The sequence below is a fragment of the Scomber japonicus genome, chromosome 3 (genome assembly GCF_027409825.1).
Source record: "Scomber japonicus isolate fScoJap1 chromosome 3, fScoJap1.pri, whole genome shotgun sequence".
NCBI lineage: Eukaryota > Metazoa > Chordata > Actinopteri > Scombriformes > Scombridae > Scomber > Scomber japonicus.
Genome location: NC_070580.1, coordinates 11,807,788 through 11,819,339, shown reverse-complemented (window position 1 = coordinate 11,819,339; position 11,552 = coordinate 11,807,788). Strand labels below are relative to the sequence as shown.

General features: G+C 39.5%; 2 protein-coding genes across 4 annotated transcripts in view; both read right to left on the bottom strand.

The window, feature by feature from the left end:
- Positions 1-614: 614 nt before the first annotated feature.
- sla2a (Src like adaptor 2a) lies at positions 615-4,689 on the bottom strand. The gene is made up of 8 exons (XM_053316227.1): positions 4,464-4,689; positions 3,859-3,971; positions 3,672-3,771; positions 3,495-3,581; positions 2,983-3,086; positions 2,022-2,174; positions 1,795-1,927; positions 615-1,212 (listed from the first exon to the last, which is right to left on the bottom strand). The coding sequence occupies exons 2-8, from the start codon at positions 3,929-3,931 to the stop codon at positions 1,089-1,091; spliced, it is 774 nt and encodes a 257-aa protein (XP_053172202.1). The 5' UTR covers positions 3,932-3,971; positions 4,464-4,689; the 3' UTR covers positions 615-1,088.
- A 1,534-nt stretch (positions 4,690-6,223) lies between these two features.
- The window catches only part of ndrg3a (ndrg family member 3a), a 32,757-nt gene continuing 27,428 nt past the window's right edge, over positions 6,224-11,552 (bottom strand). For all 3 annotated transcript variants that reach the window (XM_053315389.1, XM_053315388.1, XM_053315390.1), the window contains 9 exons: positions 11,327-11,413; positions 10,512-10,568; positions 10,052-10,155; positions 9,838-9,903; positions 9,692-9,743; positions 9,517-9,564; positions 9,365-9,400; positions 9,219-9,270; positions 6,224-7,328 (listed from right to left, as the gene is read on the bottom strand). In XM_053315389.1, coding sequence (XP_053171364.1) covers positions 7,156-7,328; positions 9,219-9,270; positions 9,365-9,400; positions 9,517-9,564; positions 9,692-9,743; positions 9,838-9,903; positions 10,052-10,155; positions 10,512-10,568; positions 11,327-11,413 — 675 coding nt within the window. In that variant the 3' untranslated portion in view covers positions 6,224-7,155. The remainder of the gene's footprint in view (positions 7,329-9,218; positions 9,271-9,364; positions 9,401-9,516; positions 9,565-9,691; positions 9,744-9,837; positions 9,904-10,051; positions 10,156-10,511; positions 10,569-11,326; positions 11,414-11,552) is intronic.

Below are 11,552 nucleotides of genomic sequence, written 5' to 3'. Positions count from 1 at the left end.
ATATATCAATATCAATATATATATCAATATATATATATACATATACATATTTGTATACACACACACACACACACACACACACACACACACACACACACACACACACGCACATATATACATATATATATATTTATATACATAAATAGCCTAGAAATGTAAATAGTATATGAGACATGCTGAATAGGAATGACTTTTAAAATCACTACTGAGCACAGGACAGAACTGCAGGGTAATCAGAAAGGGCTTGATAGGCTGTATAATACTGGTAGGATTAGGAAATAGTGTGTGGTATTTATTTATTTATGTATTTATCTATTTATTTATATATTCAATTTTCTATAGACCAATCAGTATTCAGATGATCTAATGCCATGCTTCTACACACCTCGATACAGTAGGTGGCGGTATGCATCTTCAAATTTAGTGTAAATACAGAGAAGAAGAAATGCTTATACTTACAGCTTATATACTTACATACCCTGCAAGAATCAAGTGACCCCAATGGTGTACACATTTTGTATAATGTTTATGATGATAACTTAAGAAAACAAGAGCCAGACTGTGTTTTGGTGGTTATTTGTGTGTTGCTCATTTATTACAAAGCAAACTTTTTTTATTGGATTCCAATAACATAAACATAATTTAAAGAAAAACACACACACACTGCAATATAGTTCACATTACATTCAACCTGCGTGCACATGTAATTAGTTTATAATTTAAGAAACATTCACAGCAAGTAAAGTTTTGATACCACAGCAAGAACAAATCAAAAATGCTTCACTGGCTCTCAATTTTCTGCTCACATCTCCACTGTGTGCCTCTTTGGACACAAAAAAAAGCAGTCCGCCCACTGACATATTCTACAGTATGTCGCCACATAAGACATTGTAGTGTCTCAGCCCTCCTGCTACCCCAGGGCGTTCTTTTAAGACCACACCGGGGCATGTGGACGACCTTTTCATTGAGGTCACCCACTGTCCCACTGTCTCACCCGCACAGCAGGTGAGACAGGGCAGTATCTCACTGATCTCGCTGCACTCTGTCAGGCTTCTTCCTCTCCACACTGAACTGTCTTTCCTCAAGTCTCAAGTGTCCCAGCTGAGATCGTTGCCTTCTGTCATTTGGAGGTAGGAGCTGATGGCCTCCCTCAGCCCCTCGCTCACCAGAGAGTGGTCTGACTCCGTTCTCTTCCTCTTGAAGATGACAGACCTGGAGGAGACAGAGAAGGATTTTAAATTTGGTTATGTGACACCGTGTATTTAAAGAAAACTACCAGTGTATAAACATAAAAAGAGATTAAATGTATTTATATCTTCATTCTCTGATTGGACATTGACAAGATAGATGATGAGTATTGAATAATTCCACATTCATTTTGGGCTACACTGTAGCACATCCACAATTGTATCTGATGGTCATTAACTGGATAAATTGGAGTCTCTTGCTCAAGGGCATCTCAACAGTGGATAATGAGAGAAATGTAAGTACAACTCATTCTCTGTTCTGGACACATTAATCCTACCATTCACAAGTGAGTTTCTCTTATCTTTAAGCCACAAACCCATTCAAATATTTAGACAAACTCACTAAATTGACCCAGTGCTTCATCAAAATAACTATAGAGTTGAATAAACATCTTTCTAAACTGAACACAAATGAGCTTCACTAAAATATAATCTATCAACTGTTTTAAAGCCAGGAAACCACCTAGGTTTCATGCAGTACAGCACAGTAGCAGAGTGACATCTTGTGGCAGTCATCAGTAGAAGCAAAGAAAGAAAGAGTCCACACCTGCTTATGTCCTTCCAGTTGATAGTAGGCCTCCTGATAGCCGTCGGTATAGGCCTCGCCGTTTCTCTGGCGTTGTCTGAACCGTGGATGAAGCAAGGCATTGTCAGCCGACAGCACAATCCATCTGCTGACTCTGTTAAATAAAAAAAAGAAGGCTTGAATTAATTTCATTGCTTTGTCTTTGGTGTGTTTAGGCAAGTAAATAGCATTGGATCATCGGTACAAACCTGAGTAGTGTTGCACCAGGTGATGCAGGGAGGGGAAGGTGAGTCCTGGAGATATGTATACCCAGGTGTTTTGGAGGCGAGAGATGCGGTAGTGTTTCACACTGTCCTGGTACGACGTGTTGGTTCTCCTCAGGACTGACAGTGAGTAACAATCTACAGACAGAAATAACACACAGATGCAGCTGTTAAACTACACGGCTTGTATTTATCAATTGATGTTCATTTAATGAAGTAATTATCAATATTACATTAATTAAGCCATTCCGATAACAAGCTGGATTATAATGCATGTAACTTCTACAAGAGAATTATTTAGGTAGTTGAACCTTTATTGGAAACTAAATCTCAGTGATAGAATTATTCTGATTATTTTGTGCAACAATGTAAAAATACTCGAGTCCTGTATTCAAAATAAGCGAAATGTTCTGAAAGTATCAAAAGTAAAAGTACTGGTTCTGCACGAAGTGTTTGATATGTATTACATTATTCGACTTCAGACACATCAGTGTGCATGTGTGGCATTTTAATGTTGTAGCTGGTCGAGTTGAAACTAGTTTTAACGCTGTTATATGTATTTGGTTTGATACTTTTATCTAATCTTTGTATTCTTTTTGTAAAATAATAGTTAATTCAATCTCTTTGGGCCTCAAACTATTTTCTATGTGAAACCACGGGGGAGGTTCAAAGAGTCTTTGATGAAACTGCTATCAATCCGAAATGTGAAAAGAGGCCCCAACTAGATACTTAAGTTGAATAGATTTTTCAATAAATATATCACTACAGCTATCATATAAATAAAGTGGCGTGAAAACTTCAATATTTTCTTCTGAAAAGTAGTGGAGGATGAAGTAGCATACAATCAAAATACTCAAATAAAATATAAGTAATTCAAAGTACAATACTAGAGTATATTTATGATGCAATTCACAGGGAATAAAGAAAAAAGAACAACTGTTCTAACCTCTGTTTGTCTCTGACTCTCGGATCATAAAGGCTCCAGTCGGGTTATTTGGCTGCATGAGCAGCTCCACTGCTTTGTACCTGCTGATGCCTGCAAACAGCCAGCTGAACAGAGAGGAGACAAAGGAGACATTTAGATGAGTGAAACGTTAAAACAGACAGACAGTTAGTCTGTGCAGACTTAAAAAAAAAAAAAAGCTGTTGTTTTGAGGTTAGAAAAATCCCCTGGAACAATACCAGAACACATTCCCCACTGGAGGAGGACTGAAACTATTGGAGGCAGAGACTAATATAATGTCACTGGAGAGAACGAAAGTCTTGTTCCAAACATCTGTCTCCACTGAGGTAAAAGTTCACCTACACTCTTCAGGGAACTCCCCGCCCCTTTCATTTCACTTTTATATGTATAACTCCTCTGCTTTCTCACACACACGCACACACACACACACACACATACACATTTGTACACACAGTAACAGAGTTACATCTTAATACTCTAAGACAGTGACTTACTTGTGTGTCACCTTGGCTGTGTAGTTGGTGGGAACGTAGCTCTCGCGGTTTGTGGTGGTGGATCTCACCATCATGAAATCGCCATCACTGTTGGAGAGAATGAAGAGCCATGACTAATTTGATCTATTAAGGTGAAGTCAAGGGCAAAGGTAACACATGAATAGTTACAACACATACTCTGATACGATGGAGAGTCTTTCCCCCATGAGCATGGACAGCTCTGTGTGACCAAAGGACGGGTAGTTGCAGAGGGACACAATCATGTTTTCCTGGGAGGCTGCAGAGAGGAAAGAGATATTTGAAATGATGTTCAGTTTGGGCCTTATTTTTACTTTGTGAGTAGATGTCTTGGAGATAGCCCTACCTGGTGATACAGGCTCAGGTGGATTTTCAAAGGTTGTCAAGTTGGATTGACTTCTGGTGGGGCAGGTCCCCATGTTTTTTGGCTTCTTGCTTGATTTGAAATAGCCCTCGTGGCTGAGAGATGAGGAGCATAATTAGAAAATATTCTCAATATGCTCAATAACTCATATCCATCATTGAATTATTCCTCTAGTTAAATGCACTGCATGATATTTCGTAACCTGGCAACAGAACCTAGATCATACAGGAAGGCGCCAAACCACAACAAGAGATATTGATATCCTGTGTTAAATTTCCATGCTGCATGTGTGAGAGGAATAAGATCTACTTCACAGATGAGGTTGTTTTTTTTTCTACATGATGCAAATTACTTTTTCATATTAGTAGCAGTAAGGTCATAAATAGTAATAAAAAATCCTCAATTTACATTACATGATCATTGCTAGGTGAGAATAACAGATATTTTACATACTATACAAGTGATTCAGGTAATTGATTAATTAATATTCTATAGGTAAAAGTCAGATCAATGAACAAGAAAAAAAATCAGTGAACAAGAAAAAAAGAAAAGCAAAAGATCCTCATTATTGCAAGTTAAATACTCACCTCCTTCAATTCTTGTATTTAAAATGTTTGCCCAGAAGACAGATTCCCAGAGCAGCAGATATATTCCAGGTCTTCTTGTCGAAAGATATCCGTCTGCTTTAAGCGCACACACTCACAGAGATGCTGGTAATATATGTGAAAGCTCCAGTTTCCACCCAGACCTGCTGATCAATCTGAAAGACTCCTCTGCTGTGTTCCCATGAAGGCTACTGTGTTTTCGCAGCTGTTTATTGGGGGTTTACTGGTTGAAGAGACGCTGTTTCCTGCGTGGCCTTTATGTATGTCGCCCAGCAGCAGCTTCCTGTGACGCTCAAGACCTTGACATCCTGACTCAGAATAGCTTGTGTTGATCTCTCTGATGCATAGATTTCTCAGGTGGAGCTTCATAGTGCATCACTTGTTTATGGAATGTATTGCAAGTATACGTAAGCAGCTTTTTCACATGATGGGTGTACATATGTGGTGACATCATTTCACCACAACAATTTGTACAAATTATGCAAAACAACATCAGAGCTGCCTTAGATTTTTGCAGCTGATTCTAATTGTTGAGACCAATTCACCACTTTCCATGCCATCTTAAAATGTTACCATTGATGTTAACATCAGATAACAAACCTCAGCTTGAGCATGGCAGTTTCCCCTGCCAGCCTACTTCTGTCCTGATTTATCAGTCACACGTTTATACATTATGCTGACACTGCAGAGTCACAGAGGGATAGCAGAGCAGTATGACTGGCAGGAAGGGTATTTTGAACTTTATAATCAGTCTACATGTGAATCATCTGCGTGTGAAAAGGACATATGACTAAAATCAGTCATTTCTTCAGGGGTAATTGTACAGCTTTAAGCAGTACATATTCTTTGACATCTGGGAAAGCATTAAGAATTTAACAAGGTTGAGAAAATGTTTTAGTCCGTGGACGGAAACAATTAAAGAATCGTTGTCAGCACAGAGTGGATTAATATTGAATCTCTGAGGAAAGAACCTTTTATCTGATCTATTTTGTTAATGAAACTGAATCATTTCTCTCCATTGTGTCAGATCTTTATTGATTGGTTTTCTCATTTATCTCATTAAATATTGCAAACTTCTACTCATGTGTCCTCTAACTCCTCACTAAGTATGTTTTAATAGTTTTGATTAGATTTGCATACAGAAGATTCCTGTTGAATTATTTAGATTTTTGTTCATCAGGGGTGGACACATAACCTTAGAAGATACTTCAATCCAATACGACAGCACAAAAACTGAACCCAATTGTCATCAGGGTTGAATTAATGTGGCATGACATTATCTGTCATACCACCCGTAAATGTACTTGGTTAGTTTCATTTCTTTGTTCCGTTAAGGAAAATGAAAGGCGGTGCTGCATGATGGAGGAGCTAGAATGATAAGAAAAGCCTTAGTTGCTGATATGAACATCAGATTAACATTTCACTCTTGCCGCAATGACTCTGTTTATCATTGCTTTAAAAGTCAATCTCATCTGACATGCACAACAGCTGACCATTGTTTTTTTTTTTTAAACTATGTGCTAAATATAGACCATCTCATCTTGAATTGTTTCACTTGGCGAGGAAACAAGACAACTGTGGTTGGAAACTAACTCACCACAGTCACCTCACTTTTCCACTAACAGAAGAGGAAAAGCGCAAGCGCACACTGAGCTGACACTTGTATTTCTCTTTCGTTGAAACCACCTATTTATGTGCTGTAACATAATGTACTGATAAATAAAAAAACAGACACATTCTCATGTTGTAGCTTTATTCAGTAGTAATATAAATGAGTTGAATCAGCAGACAGTGAGAAGCACCAGTGGGTCCCCTCGGTGAAGGGACTCATACTTGTCACACCAGAACCCACATGTTAAAGGTTGCTAAAACATCACTAAAATCTAAATCAACTGAACAAAAAACATCAACATCAACACAAAGCAGAAAGAAAAAGAAGGCGATGAGTTTACAAAAAGAATCCAAAAGAAATGACAATAATGTGACACGCTTCCTTTAAACACTTAATGTTCTTGTATGTTTTTGATTATAGTATTCGATGATGGTTCTTGCATGTATCGACTGCGCAGCTTTACCTGGCGTCGTCGTTTTAGGCTGCAATCCTGCTTCTGCAGCTACAGTAGTGATCCCTCTATAAATGCACTGCAGCAGGTTTTTAAAAACACACAAAGATACAGTGAGTCACAATCAATGTAGCCCTAAATCAATGTTTAGAGCTCACAACAAAAACATCAGTTAACATAGTGAAAGGTGTTGTACCGTGTGATGACAGAAAAAAAGTTATTTAGAATGCATGGAGGATTTCTACGGTGTGTGAAGACATTTAAAACAAAAGATGTCGTGAAAAAAATAAATACAAAGGAGGTGAGGTTAGACAGTTGAGTCGATCACGATTTGAGCATCTGAATATACAACACATCTGAATGTAGTTATGGTTTCTGATAGGAATGTGACTTTGACAGTGTATTCAATATAATATTTAACAATATGCATCTGTTAATATATTTATTACATCCTCTTTTTCTAATCACATAGTTCATTACAGATCCTCCTGGCGTTGCTTAGGAGCGGGAAGAGAGAGAAAGAGAGAAGGGAGAGGGCACATAAGTTACTATGGGAGGGTGCAGTGGGGGGAGGGAGGAGAGATAGGGTGGAGTGAGGGAGGGGGGAGGGTTTAGCAGGAAACCTCCATGGTCTGGGGTCTGGTCTGGCTGTCCAGGCCCCCGGCGGCGCTTCCCTCCAGCAGGCTGTTGAGGTTGTTGCGGCTACGACTGCTGTCCATGGAGGTGATGCTGGAAGAGGAGGTGGTGCGGGAGCGAGCCAGACGAGTCATTCCTGCTGATGGCACTGAAAAAAAAAAAAAAAAGAAAAAAAAAAAAAAGGAAAACGTGTGTATTAATATTCCGCTCACACAGAGCAGAGGCTCAGTGCACTTACATAGCCGGATACAACAACAATGAGAAGTGCTTACCATGCAAACAACTCTCAAATATGAAGACTACTCAAATAAATTGAAAAGAGATGCTCAACAAAAATGTATGCACATGTTCATTGTTGGAAAAAATAAATAAAATCAAAGCAATAGAACAGCGGAGAAAAAAAAAAGCATTTGCACTCCAACTCAACTGACGGGAAGCAACACTAGCGGGTCATGCAAGAAAATAGGACACTGAGGACAGGATCCATGCTAAAAGGTGGCAAACTAAACTCCTACAGGGAGATGAATGTGTCAAAGTATGCGTTTAATACTGTCTGTCTCCACCACCTGCAGCTGCTCTTCAAAATATCAAACTGTGCCCTCTACAGAATTTATGCATACATTGACATTCATCCACTGTAGGGCGTTTGGAGGGCATTTTGGGTTCAAAGCCTTCTAAGTGGCAGCTGCTTGACAACCCAGTACCTGATTCGTTGCTCAGATGACTGAGAAGAACGTAGGGAACTGTAAGTAATGGTTGAAGAAGGAAAGAGAGAGGGAGAAAGGTTGAAAAGGTAGCTATTATGTTGCTTCGTCCCACCTCAGTGTAGTTCTCATTCAAACAGTCTCTGTTGCAGTTTAAATTGTTGAGGATAAATAGATGTTTGCTAACAACAACAGGTAGAGAAATCATGGCATGTGTGCAAACTAGAATCTTTTCTGCTACACTCTTGAGCTCTTTCCCTTTTGCATTTCACACTGTGGCAACGTGTTAATGAGGGAAAGCAGCTTTCAAAAACATGCTGAGGTGTTAAGATTTATTTTCCACACTTTCCCTGCATGAAAACACTCTTTTTAATCTGTTCTAATCCTGCAGTGGCATTTACTCAATGGGTGGTGGGGGGGGGGGGGGGTGGACTGGATGGCCTTTAAGCAACATTGAGACACTGACATAATGGCTACAACCGAGGGTGCCTCCCACAGTCAAGGGTTTTTGGAACAGGAGAGAGCAAAAGAGAATTAGCATCAGAGAAAAACACACACAGATAGGCATCATCTGTATGGTCAGAGCAAAGCAAACCTACGTTCTTGAATTCATCCATCCGTGGATCAGTGTCTGGTTGGTGCACTACAAGTCAGTCTGAGCTCACACAAATGTGTTTGTTTGTTTTCTGTGCTGATGAATGACTGTAAAAACCTGGAGGCCTGTTTAAGTATGCACTCAATCTCTCTGGGAGATGGCATCATTAAACAGTTCTGGATAGAAAAGAAAAGCACACCAGGCAAAAAAAAGAAAAAGAAGAAGAAAAAAAGAGGGTAATATTTTTTTTTTTAAACGCCCCCTCTGAACTGACAGGAATTGAACAGTCTTGAATGTCACTGCCATTTCAATCATGCTAGAAGCACTTCACACCTCACCTACTGAGGGTTGTGGGTACCACACACTGCAAAGAGCAGAGAGGAAATGGTGTTAGCACCTGGCGAGCCCCACAGGCTGCATCACACGGTGTCTTTTCATGCACTGCTGTGGACACGGTCCAAACACTATCAGCAGGGGTGTTTAGCTACAGCTCATAGGAGACCGCTGCAAAAACAATCTTCATTTAAGCAACAGTTGTCATTGCGCTCACGTCAACAGGAAATCCACTGAAGAAAACAGCTAAGCCTTGACCACAAAGACCTCAGCCCAGAGGAGAGTTAGTTTGTAAACAGTTCTTGGACATTAAATGTAGATTATTTTGACCTAGTTCCATTATATATTTTGATGTTTTTATTTTCAAACTACATATAATGAAGGATATGTTAGTGTGTTTACTTACTGTAGCCCATGCCCTGAACAAAGTACTTGAAGGCCTCAGCAAGTTTCCCTGGCTGTCAACAGATAAAATTCAGAGTAAGAAGACAGTTTAGAAAAGAAAAAACTGTTAGATGACATAAGTGTGAGTTTTAAGAAACAAACACCCACCTGCACTACCTGGGGCAAGCCTCCACAGTCAGCCATCTGAGAGAACAGACAATATGATCACTACACAGTTTCTTAGTCTATTTGTATTCATTTTTACATACACAAAAAACCTCCAATCATACATGATATAAAATGTGTTACTGAAGCGTCACCTTTAGCAGTGTGGTCTTGGTTGGATTTAACCTGGAATTGCACTCCACCTGAAAACACCAACAAGAGTTTACAACCGAATGCAAAAAATAGAAATAAAAGCAAATGCCGCTCTTTGGCAAATCCTTCCCAAAGCTTCTTACATTACTGAGAGTTACAGAGTGGAGTATAACTCACCACAGCCTCCACAGCAGGTGACGTGTCACCAACCACCAGCAATGCAGGGCATCTGGATGGAAGGACAGATAAATGAGGTGTAAATATTCTCAAATCACATCATGCACTCAAAGACAAATTTTCATTTGAGTAGTCTCAAAACCTACGTTAGTGTGTTGACGGTGTCCTCATTAAGGCCTACGATTGGCCGCTCGATGTCCAGTTCCTGACGGCTGGTGCAGGGAAAAAAATTGTGATCCGTTAGTGGAGCTGGACCACAAACACAGCTGAGTGGATTATCTGCTACGTAAGGTGATACGGCTAAAATGTAAGATGACCTGTCAGTCACCCAAAAATAAGAAATAGTATATTGCATCATACTATTGGTAGGAGCCACAGAAGAGGGCCAGGTTGTCCTGGTTGATGTCTTGGGCGATGTGGAGGCGGTAGGTCTGGATCAGCTCCTGGTTGTCTGTCAGCTCGTCCTGGAGAAAAGAAAACAGTATCAGCTAGCCATTAGAAATAAGAGGTTTACTCCATGTTTAAATCATGCATTAATCATATACACAATCCATGTCAAGAAACTCTGTGGGTGTGTATAACAACTGATTGTGCTCAGTTTCAGGTGGTTACAAACTCAGTCTGTAATCTACATGTCACAATCCAACAGCCTCTGTATCTGACAGGATAGAAATAGAATAATTAATAAATGTCTGTTATAGTGAGTGAGATGAGGTAATGGTATCCTGGGAAATCAAACAAATCCTCCTGGGGTTCAGATACTGTTTCACACTGTCAATGTAAAAGGTTAACGATCCCTCATTTACACGCTGAAACTCACAGTGCTGAAGTGGTGAGACATGACGATATCCACCAAGTTACTGGTCCATCCAGACAGCTGTGGACAGGAGAGAAGGCAGTTAGGGTCTAATAATAGTGAGAGTGGCATGTCAAGAAATGGTTTAATATATATGGGATAATAGATGAATGTTATAGCTCTCTCTCTGTATGCAAATAAAGGTAAAAGCCTGAAAAAAAAACCCATCTTAATCTAAATCCCATCCCATGACCCATCATGTTCTGTACTTGTTACACTAAAAACGAAACCAATACAAATGAGTCAACACCAGATTTAGTGCTCTTTTGACACATTTGTATTTTTGATTAACTTTAGAGAGCAGCTGACCAAAAACCAGCAGGGATAGTCAAATTAACACAGGATTAGAGGCCCTGCCTGTGATCTTAATGCTATTACGTCCAAATCTTTAAAGAACTTGAGAAAATGAATCCTGTCTGTCTTTTTTCAAGTAAAAATACATTGAGTAAGTCCAGGATTAAAAAAGGTGACTTTGTGTCAGTGTCCATGCTTCTAACACTAATGGACTTCTTTTATTTCTTAAATCAAAAAAAAAAAAAAAAGAATATGTAATAATATATAGATAATGTAAAAGTACAATAGAAAGCATATAGTGGGCATAAAATAAGTGTGGAGAGCATAAAGGAAGGTGGCTGAACTCTGAACTGCATTCATTAATCACAACCTAACTAAACACTAGAAAGTGAACTGAAATAGTTAGTGAATTATTAAAGCTACAGCTTTATGTCGCAGAGTGTGCTGAAGTCTCTCCAGGCTTATAGAGCACTAGTTATACCAACCTTTGAAGCTGCCCAGTCGATCCAGCCTTCAGCGCACGGGTCAACATTGATAAGAACCAGCCCCTCCACCAGGGTGGGGTTGTTCAGCTGGGAAGGGGAGAACTCACGTCAGCATCTTACAGTTTCTGGATGATGAGCTAGTCTCCATTCTTTTGTGAGTGTACAGAGTGGTTTATTCTATGCATGTCTTACATCTTCACACTGAAAATGTTGGAATTGAACTGCA

Bases quoted from the DNA above. Each gene is read 5' to 3' on its own strand.
- sla2a (XM_053316227.1), bottom strand. From the start codon at position 3,931: ATGGGGACCTGCCCCACCAGAAGTCAATCCAACTTGACAACCTTTGAA. The intron at 1,928-2,021 runs GTTTGTACCGAT...TTTATTTAACAG, and splicing joins CCTGGTGCAACACTACTCAG to AGTCAGCAGATGGATTGTGC. The intron at 1,213-1,794 runs GTGTGGACTCTT...TGTCTCCTCCAG, and splicing joins AACTGGAAGGACATAAGCAG to GTCTGTCATCTTCAAGAGGA.